Source organism: Manacus candei, unplaced genomic scaffold (genome assembly GCF_025592945.1).
Source record: "Manacus candei isolate 608988 ecotype Guabito, Panama unplaced genomic scaffold, ASM2559294v1 h1tg000011l, whole genome shotgun sequence".
Taxonomy (NCBI): domain Eukaryota; kingdom Metazoa; phylum Chordata; class Aves; order Passeriformes; family Pipridae; genus Manacus; species Manacus candei.
Genome location: NW_026138059.1, coordinates 24,970,648 through 24,992,242, shown reverse-complemented (window position 1 = coordinate 24,992,242; position 21,595 = coordinate 24,970,648). Strand labels below are relative to the sequence as shown.

At 41.3% G+C, this 21,595-nt stretch overlaps 2 protein-coding genes across 5 annotated transcripts in view; both read right to left on the bottom strand.

Moving 5' to 3' along the window:
* Positions 1 to 11,088, bottom strand: part of LOC127466734 (cytochrome b5 reductase 4) — a 35,541-nt gene extending 24,453 nt beyond the window's left edge. The window contains exons 1-6 of one of the 4 annotated variants that reach the window (XM_051777951.1): positions 10,949 to 11,041; positions 10,258 to 10,310; positions 9,680 to 9,833; positions 6,776 to 6,876; positions 4,655 to 4,739; positions 570 to 611 (exon numbers count right to left, since the gene is read on the bottom strand). In XM_051777951.1, coding sequence (XP_051633911.1) covers positions 570 to 611; positions 4,655 to 4,739; positions 6,776 to 6,876; positions 9,680 to 9,833; positions 10,258 to 10,302 — 427 coding nt within the window. In that variant the 5' untranslated portion in view covers positions 10,303 to 10,310; positions 10,949 to 11,041. Of the gene's footprint in view, positions 1 to 569; positions 612 to 4,654; positions 4,740 to 6,775; positions 6,877 to 9,679; positions 9,834 to 10,257; positions 10,311 to 10,746; positions 10,862 to 10,948 lie in introns of those variants that run through there. The other 3 variants (XM_051777949.1, XM_051777952.1, XM_051777950.1) reach the window with 3 other exon arrangements.
* A 444-nt stretch (positions 11,089 to 11,532) lies between these two features.
* RIPPLY2 (ripply transcriptional repressor 2) lies at positions 11,533 to 14,981 on the bottom strand. Its single transcript, XM_051777994.1, has 3 exons — positions 14,407 to 14,981; positions 14,203 to 14,267; positions 11,533 to 12,469 (listed from the first exon to the last, which is right to left on the bottom strand). Exons 1-3 carry the CDS (start codon positions 14,737 to 14,739, stop codon positions 12,304 to 12,306), a joined length of 564 nt encoding a protein of 187 aa, XP_051633954.1. The 5' UTR covers positions 14,740 to 14,981; the 3' UTR covers positions 11,533 to 12,303.
* Between the last annotated feature and the right edge of the window lie 6,614 nt (positions 14,982 to 21,595).

The following is a 21,595-nucleotide window of genomic DNA, read 5'->3' as shown; positions in this document are numbered from 1 at the left end:
GGCATTCCCTAGGGAACAGGGAATGCTGATACTGTTTCATACTGTCATTAGCCACCTACAGGGAACCTGTCCTACATTCAGGAAGTACATGAGCAATAACAACTCGTGGAAAGCAGCCAAACCATGCAAGGTTATGGCTACCATTCAAAGGGACACAAACAGACTGAAGCAATGGACTGACAAAAGCTCCATGAAGCTCAAAAGAAAATGCACAATTTTGCACCTTGAAAGAATAAAAAGAAATTGATGCAACCAAAAAAATGGGAGACCTGACAGGAAACAGGATAGAAAAGACCTTTGCAGAAAATCTTCCAAGCACTTTGCAGACAAGCTGAACTTACTTGTTCATCTCTTACCTCCCTTATCTACTCTACCGCAGTCTTACAATACTTCCAGACATGGAACTCACAATACCTGATTAGGATTTTGCCTTTTGAAATTTCCACGGTTCACTGGAGCCTCAGCATTTGATTCAAATACAGAGAGAAGTCTGGATAAACACTGCTCATTCAATAATATTCAAATAAGTTTAAGATTCATTCCCTATTTTGCTCCAGGTGAATACTTACCATTGAGCTGCTTCTTCCCTTCAGACAGAGTAGAAGAAATCTCTAAAAGCATTAAGAAAAAGCAACAAGCATGACAGTTAAGAAGTTACAGCACAGTACTTGCACACATCATGCCGAAGAAATTAGCCAAACTAAGAATCTCCAAATAAACCTTCCAAAACATTAACAGATTGACCAGGACACTTCAGATATCAGGAAGTGACAAATAAATGCAGCACTGATTACCATTCCAAAAGATTATGTCTAACTGAAAAACCAGTATGTTACAAATGCCAGAAGCTGCACAGCACTGAAAGACAAACATCAAAGATTTTTGTTTGTTCAAAACAAACATCACAGATTATGTTGTACAACTATAAACTTCACAGCTACAAGTTTACTGAATCTGTTAAGAATTCCAATGACACTTGCCTCATGACATCACATAGTAGAATGTGAATCTGACCATCCCAACCCTTGGAAATGTAAACCCAATCCTTGGCAGAAACACAGGAAAATGAATATCTTTCTATAAGCTTTTTCTGCCAAATGATTTTATTTGTCAAGGTAGTATCTGAATTCTTCATTAAATCTACAGTTTGCAGCAACTATTAAAAAAAAATTCAAAAAAACACTAGCAGAAAAAAAAAGTACCAAATGGATGATTCACAGTGTCAATTTATATACAAGGTGCTCAACTCTATCAGAAAGGCACCGCAGCCCCATATCCTTTGGTTCACAGCAAATCTGTGGGGAAACTAGCCCTCTAGATACCCCTAGGCCCCTTTCTGACCTTCTCTACATTGCACATCTCATAATGTCCCAATATGAAGGTCCATTTCATATTCTTTCCTATGACAGCCAGGTTTGGGGAAGGGAGAGAAACAAATGTGTTCTTCCTGCTCCCTTTTACAAAAACCAAAGTGGGAATGTTTCTCGTATGTTCTTCCAAATCCTTCCCAGTGCTCTGCGTCACACCAGCCAGTGTTAGAGGAAAAATGCTAGACAGAAGTTAAGGAAGGTTCCTAGAACAAAGCATCAAGCATAGAGCATTGCAAAATTATTTGAGAGACGATCAAGAATTGCCTTCATTAGCGGCTTTCATGTTGTGCCATTATAAAGTAAAAAGAAAACTCTCCACAAATTCTTGGTTGAGGCAATATTTGTCTGCAAATTCTGCTATACACTACTTTAAGCTTTCTGCCAGGATAGCAAGTCATTCACAAAAACTTGTTTCTAATGAAAGGTAATTTTTTGCATTCAGAAGTCTACTCTCATTTCACTACATTATAACAGTGCACTGAAACTGGCATTACAATTTTAAGGACTGCGTGAGGCATATTGAAGGCAGAGCCCTACCTCTCTTCCTTGGATGACACCACAGCTCTCAGTCTAATTTCACTGAATTAACAATAACACAACATGTATTCTGATTCCCAAGCTAAGTAATCACTGAAGCAATACAGGGATGTATACTGACGTGTCTATGCAAAACATTAGCAATATTAAAAAATACCAGACAAGAAACTGCGCTAATGTTTACAGCTGAGTGCCCTGAAGAGAAGGCAAGCAGTTTAATTCTGCACAGGTTTGCTGAGAGAGATTCTGAAATCATCTCTTACATACCTGGGTACTGTGCTGGCCTTCTCAGCATGTACAAACGCTACATGTTTCAGTGCACAGATCCACTGTAACACTATAGAAGCAACACTTCAGAATTTCCTGTCAGTCACTACCATAGCATAAAGCAGCATTCCCAAAATACAAGTCGGCAAAATCACTATCACCAGTATTTTCAAAAAACTCTTCTTAAAAAACCTCAATTGTGTAAAGACAAGCTTCAGTTTTCTCAAGCAGTTCAGTGAGCAAATCATCACAACATCTTCCAGAAAAACCCACCACAACATAGGAAACAAAACCTAAGCTGAACGACAAATCTTCCAGCAACACTCCAACAAAACTACATCTACCTTCCTAGCTCTGTATTGGGACTGCACCAAGCATCAAATACCAATGTTTGCCCTATTAGCAAACACTCACCCTCTGTCACAAAAAGAAAGTAATGCAATCCTTAATTTGAAGTTTTGTGTTCCCTCTATACTTAATTTAATCCTATATTCAAAAACATGCACCTTAACTTAGTAACTTATTCAAATGCAAACTTTGCAGAATATGGTCTTCTGGAAGGATGTGAGACTAGAATTATTGCTGGCTAATAGTGAAGTTAGCCAATCACATTTTTTGATAATTCAACAGAGGAAGAGGAATAAAATAAACTTTGAGAATTTTACTGTGAAGAATTTCAGAAAGTCCAGGAGAGCGTCCAGGAAAGGTAATGAAACTGGTGATGGATTTAGAGAGTAAGTCATATGAGGAGCAGCTGAAGAAGCTGGGGTTGTTTAGCCTGGAGAAAAGGAGGCTAAAGGGTGACATTATCACTCTCTACAACTACCTGAAAGGAGGCTGTAGCCAGGTGGGAGTTGGCCTCTTCTCCCAGGCAACTCGTGACAGGGTAACAGGAAATGGCCTCAAGCTGCATCAGGGGAGGTTCTGGTTGGACATCAGGAAGAACTCCGTCATGGAAAGGGCTGTTAAGCATTTGAATGAATTGCCAAGGGAAGTGGTGCAGTTACCATCCCTGGAAGTGTTCAAGAAACGACTGGATGTGGCACTCAGTGCCATGGTCTAGTTGACAAGGTGGTGATCGGTCAAAGATTGGACTAGACCTTGGAGGTCTTTTCCAACCTAAGTGATTCTGTGCTTCTGTAATCAGTTTCTTAATTAATGAAATTACATTTTTTCAAAAGGCTAAAAGACACACAGGCAATAGAACTGGTTTTATATAGTTGGCAACCTTTATCCTGTAAATTTTACTACAGCAAAATGGAGAGAAAAGTCCTATTAAAGAGCAAAGCAGAAAAAAGGAACAGCAGAAAATGGACTGTCATAGCTGGCAGGGGAAAAGACGTGTTTATGTTTTACTGACTGGCTATCACAAGAATTCCTTCCAGTTGCAGAAAAGTTAGATTAATGAAATCAGAAAAATTCAGGTTTACTTTTAAATTTCTAACTCAGCTGATAAAGTAGCAGTAATGTATGTGTAATGCCTCAACTCCATGAGGCATTTATGCTGTCCAGGCTTCTCCATACTTTGTAGCATTTAACTCAAAAGTTTAACACTGGAATTAGCTACTAAGCATCACGGAGATGGAAAATACTATTGCCCTTCATATACAGATCAAACTCAACCTAACTGCTAAGGGGATGTGACCTAAGCACTAAGCAAGTATGCAGTGCACTTTGTCAGAAGCTGAAGAGCTACAGGATGGCTGAATTTGTGAACTAAAGGATGCCACAAAATTGGAGAAAAATAGTTGCAACCATTAATTCTTCTATGTTTTCACAGCAGCTTTGCTAAGGGTCAGTATTGAGTAACAGTGTCTGCTTCCCAGATAGTAGGAAGTTTTTGGCTGTGGCCTACAAACCAAAAGAAAAACTGCAAATTAAAGTCTCTGGAAACTATCACCAGCATTTTAAGACAATATACTACATTTCTTGCTGTCCTGGCTCAGAAGAGTTTGTTGTATCAGCAAAAGTTTCTCTAATTAAATTCAAACTAAAGGACCCAATGAAGTGTTCTGGAAAGGATAACTGCCCATAAAGTGTATTCAAATATGCCAATATATATGCAACTTGCCAGACATATGTCTACTGCTGAAATCATGAGATTGAAAATATTGACTGTTATTTCAAGATGAGAGCTGCCTATGACAGTTTGTCCCCAGGGATCAGAAGAAGAAAGAGAGATCTTGAGGGAGAGGAAAAAGTTTCTTTCTATACACACACACACACATAAGACACACATCTGTTTTCTAATGACTAAAAGAAGAAACTTAGAAGTACATTACTTTAAAAAGTCTTCATTCATAAAAACATTTCACCCTCAGTTGTCTGCTGCAAAAAAACCCAAATATATGCAACAGCCTTCACTCTATGCAAGAATAGAGACTCTCCTTATAAATATGATGATTTAGAATTTCTCATAATTTCCAGATAAATTTGGAATAAAGCATCACAGAAAATATTTCATTCTTAAAAAGTCTCACCTTTTGGAGCAGCAATAGGCTTGACAGCCATTCTCCCAACAAGACATTCCTTCAGCATCGATTCGTAATTGACCCAACGATGCACCTATGTTAACAAAATATTTTTTCACAAAATTGGTAAATCTGACCATGTTGTTCTATGCACTGAAATAGAAAAGTTCATTTTTGTACAGTGACTAATATAATTAATTTAGCAGATTATTTTTAAACAAATTAAAACTCATTATTGCATCATTCAGTACTTATTTTTACTTCTATTACAGATAGCAAGTGTAAAAAAGTAGGACCATGAAAATGTCACAATTTATTTATTTATGCTTTGCAGTATCAGAACATCATTACCTTGAGCTACAGAATATACTTCAGAAGAGCATTTTTATGATGTATGCTATGCAATTACAGAATAAAAACCTTGTCTTTACCACAAGGGTTATTAGTCTTGTTTAGACAAGTGAAGGGAAAAGGGATGACGGAAACAAACATAAAGAATAGTAGTTTAGACACAAAAACTCTTCTTACTAAGTTGGTGTATTTCTGTTTGTTTCTGTCTTACTATCACTGAATCATTTAGATATTACCTATTTTAGAAAGTCAAATAAAGTGAAGAAAAAGCAGTAGCTTTACAGACCAGAACTGGAGAACTTGCAGAGGAAATGGATGGCAGAAAAGCCAATTCTGATAGGGCATCCAGGATAACATCACAAGAAGAAAAAAGGAAACAAAGTGTTGCATGACAAATTTGAATGGTATCTAGACTTAAATTAACTTCAAACTGAACAACCTAAGGAGGTGAGATAAAGAATCCCATTCACAAGTTACAGTTTCCTCATACACAAATAACAGAAAGAAATAAAGGATTATGAATGATAATTAATTTTCACAAAAATTTGAGAAACACTAACAACCTACCAAACTCTCTAAAAGATCGATATCCAACAGACACAGAATGCTAAAGCAGAGAGGAAACCAGAAATGCCTCTAGGAACAGGAAAGACATCAGCCAGAAACAATAAAAGCGAAAAGCATATTTTAAGGGTCTGAACACTGCTTTCCATTCCCACGACAAAACAAACTAAAAAAAAAAATTAAAAAAATGCAGCAAGCATGTATATGCAGTTAGTAACAACTAGAGGAACTTTCCCAAATATTCCTGATGTCAAGACTCCTGTTTCCGAGTACATCATACAATGACCCAGCCACATAATTCCAGGTCACAACTTGATACTGGATGAACTTTTAGGAGAAAAAGTCCATATATATGGAAATCAAAAAATTATGCCCAAATCTAACACTTCATTCGTAAAAGGACTAACCAAGGATAAACTCAAAGCTAAAACATTATCACATCTTTACATTGTTAAAAACATTTTGCAAATAAAGGCATGACATACTCTGACACACAACATGTAAGGAGGTAACAGATTTCCTTTCAGGAACAGATGAGGCTTTCTTTCTGCTCTTTCTCAGTTTATTAGATAAACCTAGTGAGTCAAGGAGACTCAGAGAATGTCTGTTTCTAAAAAATACCAACTCAATAAATCAGCTTTTAGAACAACACCAAGTTTGCAAGCGATTCCTTGCAGAAAGCACACCCATGCTGCAGCCCCTTTATTTTCTGAGTGTTTTCAAAATATTTAAAGAAACAGTAAACAAAGAAGAGACCAACTGTCATCTTGTGATTTGTTCACAATCACTTAATAGCAGATCCAGCATTTCTTCTGATAATGTACTTGCCAAGTGAATAGACAATTCTACAAGCCTTTTTCGAAAAGTGAAAGCTCTGAAGAAAAAAGGTCTCTCAAATTACAGCAATTAGTCATTGTAGCAATTTATTAAGAAGGTGGTATCTCAAGTTCTTGCTAGCTTTATTGCTACTTCTGCTAAAAAAAATGGTCTAATTGAAGCATCATTCCAACAACATAAAGTGGTATTTTCATTAGTGTCTTTTGGTACAAAGCTTAAACTCTTTCAGCACGTGTCATTCTGAGCAGTAACCCACTGCCTTTCCTTAGGACTGAAAAAGTTAAAAATCACCATTTCCACTGGAATGCCCTAAAAATAATCAGAAAACATGCATTCTTCACAATACAGTAAGTGTCATTTGCTGCCAGTTGTTCTCACCTGATCAAAGAGATCTGTACCATCAGTTCCTGCTGCTTTCATTAGTTCATCCTCACCACCAGGATGATATTCCATGTATGGTGTGACATTATATACAAATCCTGAAAAAAGTGGAATATAAAAACATGAGCAACATTTCTGTGATGCCTCTTATCTCCAAAACCAGTGAAAAGGTTAGCACACATTAAAGAGTAAAGGCAAACACTAGGCATTTTTTGAACAAATAGTGTGACTTTGCAAAAACAGAAACATAAGCTACACAATTGTGTAGGGCACAAGAGGTATCTTATTATACAGAGATGCCAATCCTACAATGCTGTATCACTTTTCCCAGTGAATGTCTCAAGATATCTGTTGGGTCAAGACTTCAACCTAGAAGTTGAACATGATGTATCCTAGCTCGGGGGTAAAAGAACCTGAGGCTGGTTTTAACAAAGACATAAAATTGAGCCAGCTAGTGTATGGAATTATTTTCACTCTCCCTTCCAATTAAGTTATGCCTGAATTCTTGTCATAGTTGTTTCCCTACCACCCATCATCTATGGAATAAAATGCCTAAAGGAATAAACTGTCTTCCATAAGGAAAAACTGTCACCATCAGCAAGAAAACTTCCATTCTTCAGATTCAGCAATATAAGAAATTAACATAGCTTATGTTCATTAAAGGTTTGCACCTCTGGTACAAAATCTGTCCCAGTAAAAGGGGTCAGCATTCTTTCTGCACTTCCAGAGAGATAAAACAATGTTTCTTCACAGGTCTGAAATGATGAACTCTAATTACTGTTGCTATGCAACCAGGATAATTAGAGCCTGAAAAATTCAGCTATAAACAGATTTCACTACATGTTAACATGATTATTACAGGCCTACCTAGCAGTATAGTTTAACATATTTAACATTATCAAAACAGGAAGCTACCAAAAGTAGAACTATGCCAGTACTTTCAGAGGGAGCTTTTAAGATATTAAGAAGTGCACATTAATTACATCAGAAGGAGAGAGAGGCACTCAGCACTGAGCCGGGGGAGACATACTAGTTGAAAAGAACAACCATCCCAACCAAAAAAGGAAGGATCTTTGTATATTTTGTTGACCTGCTCTTCTGATGGCTGTATTCACTGTGCCATCTTGTGTGCAGCACCGATTACTGCACACAATAAAACATAAGTATCAACAGAGGTAAGACCTCCCGAATATTAGTCAAATTGATCATCAAACTTGCAGAAGCAAAAGAAATCTCATTTCTATACTCTTCATGCTTTTTTTAACTCCCCTGCCATCCCTCTTCATATATAAATTTGGGGCACATATGACAGCTTTCTTTGATGATTATCACATTAGATTTTTGATCAAAGTTAACTCTGTTCTTGTTTTACTTCACATTCTTCTCATGAATTTCTGCTCTTTAGAGACACAGTCTAACTATGACTGCAGAGACCTCATTTAGCTTTTACACAATTATGTTATTTTACTACTTGTCCACATATGAGGTCTACAGATAATCTACCAGGATTCTCAGTTATGATGTTTTTATATTAGTCGTCTGAGAACAAAGGAAAAGCAGAGATGGAAAAATTTAAAGAAAGATACAGAAGCAGCTTGACAGAGTTCTTGTGAAAACCAACCTTAGAGATGCATTCAAGGAAGAATATGAGACTAAAAACAAAACAAAAGCATTTTAAGCAGTAATTCTGTCTGCGGTAGTACATGTCCCTCTTTCAGAGAGAAAAATTAACAGACCTCCTTACTAAACAAGCTTCCTTTAGCTCTCCTCCCACTATAGTTTTGCTAGCACATGCAAGAGCAGCACAGACCATTAACAATCCTATTATTTTGTCCAAAGGACAGTACTGAATGACATTTTACCCTTACTTTCACACTCATCCCCTTTAACACCCAACAAAAAGAGTCACCATCCAAGAGAAATTCTTAACTGCCTTTTGCTGAAGTTAAGACATGACATTATATCAAATATCAATGCTGTTCCTTACCAGATCAAAGTTACCACTAAAAGAACCACTCTTCCTATAGAAATGTCACATTAGCTATGCTGATCCCCTTACCTGTGCTGTTATTTCCTAACAAATTTAAGGCAGTATTAATGTATTTTAGCCTCTAGATGATTAAACTGGACAGCAAAGATTTTACTCCTTTCTGTAGGACAATTAGGAACTCCATTTGCAGCCTTGAAAATCCTCTTCTAGCCACAGCTGTTGCTCCAGGCCATCTTTTATCCACTTTTAACTTATAACACTTTCTACTTTTGAGCTAATATTTAACTAAAATAATACCATAAATAGAATAGCATAGTTACACAGATGTTTGTTACACTAGGCAGATTACAACTGCCTTACATGGCAACTGTCATTTGCATTGCTAAGTTTTATGAAGCAGTGTGTGGGCCTTGCACAATTATTTTCCAAAGACCACTCTACTGGTTTAGGAAACATTTTTAATATTTATATATATTTGGATGCTTTAAAGCAATCACTAAAACCAATCAACTGCAAAAGATAATAAACTGTCCAAGACTGAGGAGTGTAACTACATGCCAGCATTTTCAATGCCTTATTCTTGCTAAGCCCTTTTTATTTGATGCATTGCCTACAATCTTGTGTTTTATCACTTTCATTTGCAGATATAAAAGAGGTACAAAATATGCCCACTTGAAACACTTCTTATGAAAGTTTTGAAAGCAAAGAATATCTTTGTGATACAAAATCTCCAAGTCAAAGAGAGTTGTGTCCAATTATGTCAAGATTACACCTGGTCTAAACACTGAAGGTACATAGTTTGGTTTTGAGTATGGCTTTTGTTGTTGTGGTTTTGGTTTTGTTGCTTCTTCTTTAAGTACAGAAAAGGGAAGCTAGGTAACAAATGCAGAAGCAATATCACAACAACCAACCTCTTATACATATCCAGCAGTCCTCCCTTTTGTTGTGCTTAGCGAGCTCATCTTCCGTCACTTCAATCAGCCTCCCTTTCAGACCAGTCAAGTCCTTCCCACTTTTAGTTAATCGAATCCAATCCATAAGACTCCTTCCTGGTTTTAAAGGTACCTGAAAAATAACAAATGTACAAACATCACTAAACTCTAAAGGAAGAAAAAGCCATTAAATACACTCTTCTAAGCTCCTTAGGAGTACTCAGACAAAAAGGAAATAACCTAACTCGTATTATTCATTAATATTTGGGAGCCCTACTCAGTAGTAAGGGTGCTTAAGGAAGTGTTCTGGGTAGTAACCCATATACAGAAATTATTGAACATCACCAAACATTCAGACTCTTCCCAAAGCAAACTGAAGTCTGCCTGTGGCAGTAAAAATTTTTTATCAGCATCATTTTGAGATATGGCCTGTAAACCTACAAGCAACAAAGACGGGAAATTTGAAAATCATCATAAGGTATGACAAGGTTGGAAAGTTCACTTTCACAGCATTCATAAAGACTTTCCCCAAGCCCTAAAGCCACTGGAAAACTCACCCAGAGAAAGCTGGGACTGAAGTCTAGTAGCTTACCAGAGGCCATGGCCTGCCCTGAAAAGCAGAGCAAGATCTTCAGGATGTTTAACACGTGCCTTTTCAACACCACCACAGACTGTGAACCCCTTTGATCCAAACTTTAACAGCAGAAAAACGTTTAAAGAACCCTGGACTTAAAAAACTACAGGAAAAACAGAAGCAAAAAAACCCTACAGCATACACAGACCCACACCGCTTAATGCTACTTCAGTCTAAGTACAAGTCTGTTGTCCAAGTGAGGTCTGCAGACAACAAGTGTTCTCAAAACCCCCCCACGGATGAAGACACAACATATACAGCATAAGCTGCACGCAGGAATTCCAGGCTGAAAGTCTCCATCTCTGCACAGGGTGAACAGCCCGGGCCGGCAGCGCAGGAAGCGTTACCACCACCGCCTTCAAACCAGAAGTACCAAGTGTTTTCCAGCGACATGGCTGAGCTGGCCTCTCACCCGGGGCCCTGCCGCGGTCCCTCGGCGGCTGCCGGAGTACGAGACCGCTCCAGGGCAGTGTCCGGCGGCAGCCGGGAACCGACCGGCAGCCAACACAGCCCCGCCGGGCGGGGCCAGGCCATGCAGGCGGCACCAACGCAGGGAAAGCGCCGGGGCCCTTCACCACCCCCAAAGAGACTGTCGGCGGCCAAGCCGCCCCTACCTTGCTGCGGCCGCCCGCTGCCGCCCGCTGCTGGGAGCTGGGCGCGGGGAAAGCCGGCGGCGGCACGTTCAGCATCCTGCCGGGCCAGGCCGCGGCCGGGCTCCCGCGGGCGGGCGGAGCTCCGGCACAGCGCGCAGGCTCCGCCGCGCCAGGCGGGGCCGGGGCCGGGCGGGGGTCAGGGGTGGCCGGGCCGCGATCGGGGCCGGCAGCGCCGGCTCGGGGTCGGATCGGTGGGAACCTCCAGGGGCTGGACATTTCTGCGGGGAGGGAGCGGCGTGTACCGAGTACACCGCCGGGGGTTGCCTCCCTTCGCTCGAAGGTTGGCTTTACGTCCAGGTCTCCCAGCGCCAAGTGCTCGAGCTGGAAGGTTGTCGTGGCTGACACAGCTGCTGCTGCCCACGCCCTGGAGGTTAAATGCTGAGCCCGGCTGTGTGTGAGGGCCCGATTCGTTCAGCACCGGGTCCCTTGGGAGCAGATGTGATGGGGCAGCCGCTCCAGCGATGTTGTTGGCACACTGAGCCAGCCCTGCCTGCAGCGACACACGCAGCACTCGGGCAACAGTATATCCAGGTATGTACAAAAGCTCTACCTGACAGAGGCACTGGTGTTCAAGTTAAAATTTTGGATTTTTGTTGGTGTTCTTTTAGGGCCTTTGGCCTTCATGATGACTGGTACCAAACTTTGCTTCAATTATTAAAACCAAACTCACACTAAGAACTCACATTAGGCCTTTTTCTCATTTCTTGTTGTCAACTTTACAAACAAATGCAGTGGGAAACTATCATGTATAACAATACAGTACATGTAGTATGTAGTATGAGGTATGAAGGTATGAGTAACTTAAGCCAAACACCTTCTTCAAAAATCAAAACCTAGAATAGAATTTGGACTCTTCTCTCCATTTAGAAAACAGCTATATTATTTCTCTTCTCCATGTTTGGAACTCAGTTGTAACAGCAAGCACATTAGAATACTTAATCCAATGATTCCTTGATACACTTCCATATGGAGCCTACTAAATCACCATGAAAAGCTTTCCTTGTGTCCTCAGACTTTGACAAAGTCAAATAACCATAGAGCCCTTTAAAGCAAGGCATCTGTTCTCTGCTCCTAAAATTGGTGTTCAGGTTATGGTCAACAAAACATAAAATGTCAGATAGAAATAATAATCAATACATTCCCTGCCTAGACCAGGACAGGAATAGAACAAAGGAAAAAGCTCAGTTAAATTATAAGACATCTCAGTTTTATTAAGAATAACTTACATAGAAATAAATTATATTTAAAAATACTATAATACATATTTATATTAAGTTTAAATTAAGTCTTAGAAGTGGCATTGGCCTTCCCTGCAATCAGCAATCTGATTCTGTTCTTGATTCTTGTTCCAGTTCATCTTCATCATCTTCACTATCTGAGTCTTCATAAAAGGAAATTGTAGCTTGAACTGGAAAGTTTTTCAGAAGTGCTTCAGCTTCCTGATACAAGTAATCATAGCATCTTGATTTGGGCCAAAATAGTCTGAAACAAGTATACAATAGATTTGCTTATTGCTATTACATACTTTATGTGGTGGCTGGCAGAAACCAAAGTGAAATTCTGTTAAGACAAGCATCCTACAGAGCTTTTCCTCACGTGGTCAATTACTAAATCACTTTCTACATATGATTAGGAAAAAAAACAAAACAAAAAAAAACATTCCCTGGATTCTGTATTTTCATCTGAAGACATAAAGATGCACTTGAAGTGCTAGATTTGCAGCAAAACTACCCTAAAGCCCAAGATCCAACGTATGTGAAATTTCACACTCCAGTACCTCATTAACAGTATTACCAGGGATCTGATTCAAGTAGTACTGCCCCAACTGGAACTATTCCTAGAGAATATAATAGGTGTCAAACAGAATCCAAAATATATTTGGATTAAATTAAGAGTTTCCTTAATGAAGGTCTCCAGCCTAGATAGTTGTTTACAATGGTGTGAAACAAATCCCAAACTGAATGGAAAGATATTTCCAAGAAACTCCCTATTGAAGAATGCCCCGTGGATCTAGATTTTAAAGTAGTCTGTGTTGTATCTAGAAACTACCAAAAATTGGTGATATCATAGTTGACAAGGGCTATCAGCTAGTGATAATATATTGCAATTAATATACTCCACAGTTCCTGTTCCTTTTCAACTAACATCCTCTTTTACTTGCAGTTTGGAAATAGCTAGAAGAAACAGACCATGGAAGTCCCATGAGCTAAGAGACTAGCACACTGCAACATAACGAAATGCTGACTACAGATTGTTTATAATAGAAATGCTTAAAGATACAGAACTAGACAGCTTTCTAGCAATCACAAGAAATACTTTCTAGGCTACTGTTTAACAGAACACTGCTTTTCTTTTCAGCACAAAGTAACTGACACCAGCTTTGTAACGTGTTCATTCCCTGAAGCAGAATTCACTCATACCTAAGTATTGGAGCAGTCACAGTGAAGTAAGCCTGTGCAATTGCTTAATCTGGGCATCAGTATTTGAAGGATCAGCACCTAGATTTGGGAGAAAGCTGCATCTTGTCTGGAAGAACTACCTGTGCAATTACTTTAAGCCTCTCTTGACACCTATTAGTATTTCTGAATGTAGACTCTCCTGCAGATTCAACTGTAGTTATTTTCATCATTTCCTTTTCAAAACTTACAGTGCAGATACTATCATTACCTTCATCATTAAAACAGTAGTTACACAAGTATTTTCCTTCGCAATGGTTGCTTAGCCAGTCTATACCCTCTCTGCCTGCCACTCTCTCCCGTGCCTGTACCTGCTTCCTTGGTTTGTGAGGGCGCTGAATGTCTGCACAGCAAGACAGCCTAGGAACTACACCCCCGTTCCTTTTTTAATCCTGGGCCCAGGAATGAGTAGCTGGCTTCAGCCAACTCCTCCACCACAAAAAAACGCCCACATAACTGCGTAGCATGTCAAGTCCCACACCACAGAAGCACATCAACACCTCAAAGATGTTAAATTCACAAATGCTGGCAATCAATGGCCCAACGACCAGTTGCAAAAGCACATAGATGGCCAATTCGCTCCCCAGGGACTTTAATCTCTACAAAAATATATGGGTGGAAACAAAAGGGGCGGGAGATGGAGCGGTGCGGCACTGCGCTGCCGAGCAAAGGACTCTCCTCCTGGCCGCGCAGCGCCAGCGGGCCCCGTGTGCCCCGAGCTCCCCGCGGGGACCGGCGGCGGCCCGAACAGCCGCTTACCTGACGGGGTGCGTGTACTGCGCCACTTTTCGGGAGGCGTCCGCCAGCCCGCCGGGGCCGTGAGGCTGAGGAGGAGAGAGCAGAGGTCAGCCCTTCGGCACGGCACAAGGCCCACCCCGAGCATCCCCACCCCGCCGGGACTCCCCCGTCGTTCCTGCGGCGATGCCGGCGGCAGAGGCTCCGCCGCGCCCCCGCCACACTCACCGCTGCGGGGCCGGGGTCGCTCCGCGGGGCCGCCTCGCCCGGCGCGGGCAACCATGGTCTCCAGAAGGGCGCCGGGCTGCAGGGCAAGGGCAGGGCCGTCAGGGCAGGGCCGGGCCGCCCCCCGCACCGGGGGGAGGAGGAGAGGCGCGAGTACCCCTGCGGGGGCAGCGCCGCCGAGAGCGGGCGGGGGCAGGCGCACCCCACGCTGCCGCCCTCCATCCTCCGCCTGTCCGCGGCGGCTCGCCTGGCCCTGCCGGCTGCGGGCCCGGAGGCTTTTATAGCCGGTGGCGGCGGGCGCTGTGCGGCGCGGAGCCCCCACCTCCCCCGGCTCATCTGCCAGCGCCATCCACAAAAAGGCTCCGCGCGAAGGCGCCGCCGTGTAAACACGGGGCGCGGGCGCGTGCATGCCCCAAATGGCCCGGGAAGGGGAAGCGGGGGGTGGGGGATTTGGCGGGTCGGTGTTAATCGCACTTGAACAGACACATGGCAGCTGCCAGGGGGCGGGAGGGGGCAGCCCCTGTGGGAACGGAGCGGGGGGCGGCACCGGGGGCGTGCTCGGCCGCTCTGCGCCCCGGCGGCTCCAGCGCGGCCCTTTGTTGTTCAGCCCGTGTTTGTTTTTGCCCTGAAGCAGCGAGGCACGGCGTGTGGGCAGGGAGGGCACTGCGGCTCGCCCGGGTGAGGGCAGCGCCAGCCGCTCTCCGCGGGAGCGGGCACGGACAAAGGGATCTCATCCCGGGGTGGCGGGGAGCATGATATCTTTTGGAGGGGTCCTTCCTTAATAACGCGTCACCCGCAGGTACGGTCCCTGACGCGTTCCCCCTAGGACTACATTGTTTTCTCAGTTAGCATGGTGGCTCTTTACATACATACATATATACACATATACATATATATAGGGTATTTTTACGGAGGGAATGTTCTTTCCTTTATTCTTTTTCACGTGGTCCCAATATTTCACTCCACTGCCAGCATCAGACGCTGTCACTACATGTGCCAGGTTTTATGCCAAGCTCCTAAGATTTCCATGTTCCCTGGTACCAAGGGAGCTTATTTTTGTTTCTGTTTTTATTTATTATTTTTGTTTCCCCTTTTCTTTCTGAGATTGCAATCAGTGATGCATGTGACGGGCAACAGAAACAACAGAGTTATGTAAGAGCTGGTAAACAGTGATAATATGAGCCCTGAGCAAGCTAGGAGGGTTGGTGGGATGGAGCTGCCCTAGATGATGAGGGAGAGCTTAAAATCCAGGTAATTTATTGTACCATTTAAGACTGAGGCACCACAAAGACTGAGGCACTCTTTGGAACAATATTTTGCCTTTTTGAGTGTAGCCATAAGGAGTGTGTGTACTTTAGCACTGCCCAAGCATAGCTGCCAGGTGACTTGAGCCTTCTCCACAACATCTTCTGCACAATCCATTTCACTTAATAGTAGCGGCAGTACCAGTTGTAAAAAAGTTACATATTAGAAGCTGTATGAGAAATGTAATCAGAGTAATCTTTCAAATCTTTAAGTCAAAACCAGATGTAAACTGAATTGCCTTTCTGAAGAAAAGCAGCCACTTACTTTGAAATAGTTGGAAGAGTGCATGCGTGCAAGCTTGTGCATGCTGTGATATACTCCAGCTTCATCAGTGGACATATTCTGTCACTTTGGAGGTTTCTGCCTCTGTCACTTTGGAGGTTGACTGCTTGGAAAAATTGATAATTATGACTTTCAGAGTTATTAAAGGAAAATGTATTTTCTGTTAAAAAGTCCAGTTTAGTAGGACATGTGATGTTTTTTAGCTGTTTGCATTTTTCCCTGCCTCGTTTTCTCTGTGGCATAGAGTTAGATTAATTAAATTCAGAGTGAACCAATGGCTCAAACACCAGTAAATATTCCTCTTACAGTTAAGAAATGGAGAATAGTGCAAAGTAGCTTGTGCATTACACTGAATGTGATCATAAGCAAAATTGTTTCTATTTTTCCTCTTTTTCCATATAGCTACTGCAAAGCCTTGTCAGATGAGGTAAACCATAAAACAAATCTTTAAATACTGTCTGATGGTAGATTCTTCTTTGGCCTAAATAAAATGATGCAATAATTTTTATATGTTATATTTCTCTTTTGAGAAATGTAAGAGAGGCTGTATAAGGAAAAAAAAGAAGCAAGGTTCAATGTCTAGAGAAGGAAAGCAGAAACATCCTCTATCACAAAGGACTAAGAGAACACATCAGTTTTATCTGTTTGATAAAGCATAAAAATTAGGTTCAATATCTACAGTAAAAGCAACAAAAGACAGGGTGTCTTTGGCCAATGACTCTTAATTGTCTCAGGACTCTTTTTAGTACCTGCCTGACATGAGAAAATGTCCTAAGGAGAAAGTGTGATTTACCCATTAGAGGGCAAATTGAAACAGAGGTGTTGAAAGGATAAGGAGAAAATAATGACTAACAGCTGTTGTTCCCCTGCATATTTTCACACTGTCTTCTTGGCTTTACAGTTCAGTAATGCAGTCCTGTTTATTGAGAGAAATAGAAAAGTCTGTCATTGAATTAATAACTCGTTCTCATTGACACCATAAAAAAACCTAACCCCAAATCTTAACATTTTGCTATCTTCCCCCTGACCTTGACATACAGGCTAGAAACTGGTAAATCAGGGATAGAAGATGCTTTGTCTCTTACAGTTTGTGCACAAATCAACAGTAACAGTGTATTGGTAAGTTACTATCCGAGCCACAGTTTCATCATGCTAAAATCTCTCTGAGGAGATTGGCTACATACAGCTGCTGAGCAAATAGACAAATGGGAGTGCTGGGACACACTTAAATCTGGTTCTTTGCATATAGTAGTGGAATGCATAGTGCTGAATTCAACATGAAGTCTGATAGAGGTAGTCCCCTTATGCATGTTCTTGACTCTTTTAACTAAAGCAGTATTTCCCATTCTGTGCCTTAGTTCCTGCTTTTTTGAATTTCAGCTTTTTAAGAAAACTCCAGGTCCTGAGTTGAAGGTTGTTGTTGGTTGCACCTATGTAACTAGACAGCCTTTAGTAAAGCAAGGCTGGGAGTCAGCTGGGAGTCATTCCTTTATACCGGAATGAAAACTGAAATATTATGTTATATAGTTTTATTTACTCTCTTATGGAATAGTAAAAATATCTGGGCATTCCATCAGTTATCAGCTTCTTGAAAATTTCTCTCAAGATCATATATTTTTGAAAATTTCCTTATACCACTTTCCAAGCAGGTGATAGCTGGTCATTTATGGGGTTCAATCCTGTTTAGCCACAATTGAATTTTTATAGGGATGCAATTGAAGAATTTCAAATGCAGTACAAAAAATTCTTGTACAGTCACTCTGGATTTACAGCAGTAGAACTAAAACCCAATTTTGTTTTGTCAGAATTATACCAAGCAGTATTTATCCAGAATGAAAGTAATTCACTTGATTATGTTTAGGTTGATTAAAAGTGCTTTTGTAGCTTTCTGCAGTATGACATCTTGAAACGTAGTGCACTGTTAATAGGATACACAGAAGAGCAAACACAGAAGTCTTTGGAGATTTCAGTGTGCTACTATAAACAAAGAAGGTGTTCACAAATGGCTTAGAGCTAAATTTGACAAGACAGTGCTAATCACACTTGGACATGGGAATATCTGGACAGAGGACACTCAGATGGCTTTATATTCACCTCTCTGAAAGCAGAGCAAGCTCTCACTAATAAAGCAGGGAAATTACTGCATGAAATTATTGTATGAAAATTATTGCATGAGTTGATATAGGGAGAGGATTGGCTTGATCTTTTTAGGACTTCGTTTTAGTGGAGAAAAGCAAGGTCAAACGTGGAACTGCTCCTCTGCTTACTGAGACTGAACTGAGAAAACTGATTAACTGAAAAAATTTGATCTTGACTATGTTATAGCCTAGCTTCATCTTGATGCTTTCACTTTTGGCAACACTTCAGGACCAATTTTTGGAAAATAAGTCTAAGCCTGATATTTGCATATTGATATTGGCTGCGCATGCATACGTCATTTATTTACAGGTTTGGTCTGTTAGCTCATAAATGGATCATTTTTTTGCGAATTTTTCACGGGAACTTTATGTGGATAGCTTTGGTAGATGTTCATCTGTGTGCAATTACGAACACTTTACTGAAAACTTTGCAATGGTGTGTTATGAAGCCTCAAGCATTTCTTAGTTGTGATATGACATGTATGGCATTTTTTTCTGCTATAAATTGAAAGTAAAACATCAGTCTGTAAAGAACAAAGATCAACACAGATATCTTTGCCAACTTTTATCCTTACCATTGTTTGGTCTTGATACAGTATTTTCAATAGATCTAATGTACCTGAAACTCGGTTTCATTCAACATTTCCACAAAATGATTTTTTTTGTTAGTAAATAATATGAGACCCAAACTAGATCTGAAGAAATAAAATAAATACAAATTAACTTTTCTTATTAAAAAAAATAAAAATAAAAATAAAGGAACAGAACTTAATCAGCAAATTGGTCTATTCACATTACCAATGATACCAATGGCTATAAAACTATTGCTTGACTGATAAAGACTGTGCTCATCCTATTTCTGTTGTGTATTTTTCCATCCTATTTATACACAAAAATGTAGCACATATTCAAAGAGTGTTATTCCACTTAAGCCCAAGTGCCATGTGGTTCCTACAGAGGGGTATGTTTGGAGGCCTGAAGATGGAATGCCCTTTCATGGACACATCCATTTCACTTTGCCTCGTTTCTCCAGATTTTGACTAGGCTGTAATAGCATTAAACATCCTTCTTTCATTTTATAGAGAAAATTATTCTTTCCCTTCCTCTGTTAAACTGAAATAGTGGAAGGAAAACTTTGTGAAAAGGAGGGATGCAGTTCCAGAAAAGCACATCTTTTCATGCACTCTTTGCTATTGGCAGCCTAGCTCCTGGTAACAGGCTAGAGGATTCAGCGGTGAATGGCCGCACTTGAAAGAGCGCAGCTCTTACACTCTGCTCTGTCAACAAGACTGAAAACTTCCAGTTTTCCTAGATTTACCCCAGTCCTGATGCTGTTATAAACTTTGTGGTCGGGTGATCGTTGGTATCTGCTGGGAGTTGAGCAACGGGTTTGTGTTTGTGGCACACACACAGTGACTTGAGACCTCCATGTGGCAAGGTGTGACTGCACACAGCAGCTTGGGCTTCCTCATTTCCCTCCCCCATTGCACTCCACTCCCAGGCCCAGGCTGGCAAATGGTAAGGGATCCACATTGGAAAGCAACACATCAAGGGACTGAGAATGTGTAATGGAATCAGCCACCGGTTACAGGGATCTTTCAAAAAAATTAGAGTATCACTTGCTATTGAGTTATGGGCACTTTAAATTCCATGCAGATAAACAGAGACATCAGTGCTGAACACCAACCTTGTTAAACTCCTTTAATAGAATAGGAGTCAGTGAAATACTGATACATCACTGATGTCAGCACTCAGCAGAAGTGTCTGGCTGCCTCAGCATAATGCAGCATAATGTCACAGTGTTTGCTGCAGTTGGAGCACACAGTGCTGCAGTGTGGCACTGGCAGGATTTGTCCTCTTGCCTCTGGAAGTAAGTGAGAGGCAGCCAAATGAAATGAAGTCAAGAGCTATTGACAGAAGAGATGAAGAAATTAAGATAATCACTGGAATGTCCTGATCTCACTCCTCTGGTAATACAGTCCCTAGCAATGTCATTTGTCCTCTCACAATGTTCCATTCAGTTAACTGTTTCTTCAGATTTATTGCTTTCCTGGCTACGAAGATAGTAATGGAAGCAGAGTGGTTGTTTTTCAATTTCACTTGTCTCTCCAAGCTATCAGCACAGCATCAACTTTCCAAAAGGATACATGCCACTAATCTGGTGATGTATATAATGCAGTATTTAACCTCTGCCAGGAAGGAATGAATGGCAAGAAACGGAGCTGTACCTCCGACAAACAAGCACCTGAGAAAGGTGATGTAAATCCTAAAGATAAGCAGTGCCAGCCCTGAGGAGTACACACGGTGTCTTGTACTGCACTGCAGGGATGTCAGAGCTCTCACACTGGCGCCCAGAGATAAGTGCTGACAGAGACCCCCTAAGCCTGCAGTTCTCCCCTGGCTTCTTGTGACTGATGTTACAAGGCTGCCAATTCCATCATGTCAGAATTTCAGCACTCCTTCATGGCATGCTCACATCTCAGGGTTCCTTAGTGGTAGCACTGAGCACGAGGAATAGGCTGGTAGAGGCTGCTAGTCTGCCTGTTTAAATGAAGATGCAGATAAATGGCAGAGGTACGAAGAGTAAATATTGGTGTCACTTATTTTTAAGGCTGCTTATCAGTGCCCTTAAAAATCACAATTTCCATTGCTTATAATTTTCCAAGTTTTACTTGGGCTAAATTTCCTTGTCGTAGGAGAATTAGTTTGGGGGGAAAAGGTACAATCAAAATGAGACAGCTCAAATCATTGAGCCATTTTCAAGGATCATAGAATGGTTTGGGTTGAAAGGGACCTTAAATATCTAGTTTCAACCCCCCTGCCATAGGCAGTGATGCCGCTTACTGTATCAGTTTGCTCAGGGCCCCATCCAACCTGGCCTTGAACACTTTCAGGGATGGAGAAGAAATGGTAGAAACATCATATTGCAACATAAAAAAGTTCTGGTCCTTTTTTGAGGGAGGAGTAGTCTCCAGTAGATAGGGGGAAGGGCAGCTTTAGGGTGTAGAAAGAGCAGACCATGTTTGAGCAAGCAGACTGGACCAAGTCCCTAGTAGGCAGTAGAGAACAGGAAGAAGGAAGGAGTAGGACAAGTCACCAAGGAGTAAGTTTGCAGAAGCAAAGCAAGAGTGACTGACAGAGGAGCTGGCAAAAGAAAGCACTGAGCATGGAAAGGACAATTTGGACTGGAAAAGAGTAAATTGGTGATGTCAGATAGCAATAGGTTCTGTGAAGAGGGAAAGATGGAGGGAAGGAGAGACTGGGAGAGAGAAATAACATTAAACAGGGTAAGAAAACAGGCAAAGGACTGAGGACAGGAAGAGCTCCAAGTGCCTACAAATGGAGGAAAGACTGGGAAAACAGTCAGAAGGCTTGAGACAGGTTCTTCCTAGTGAAGGATATTGGGCCTGGATGTCTTGGTCCCAGAGGTAGTCTGAAGAGAGGAGGTTAGAATTTGGGGCTGATTA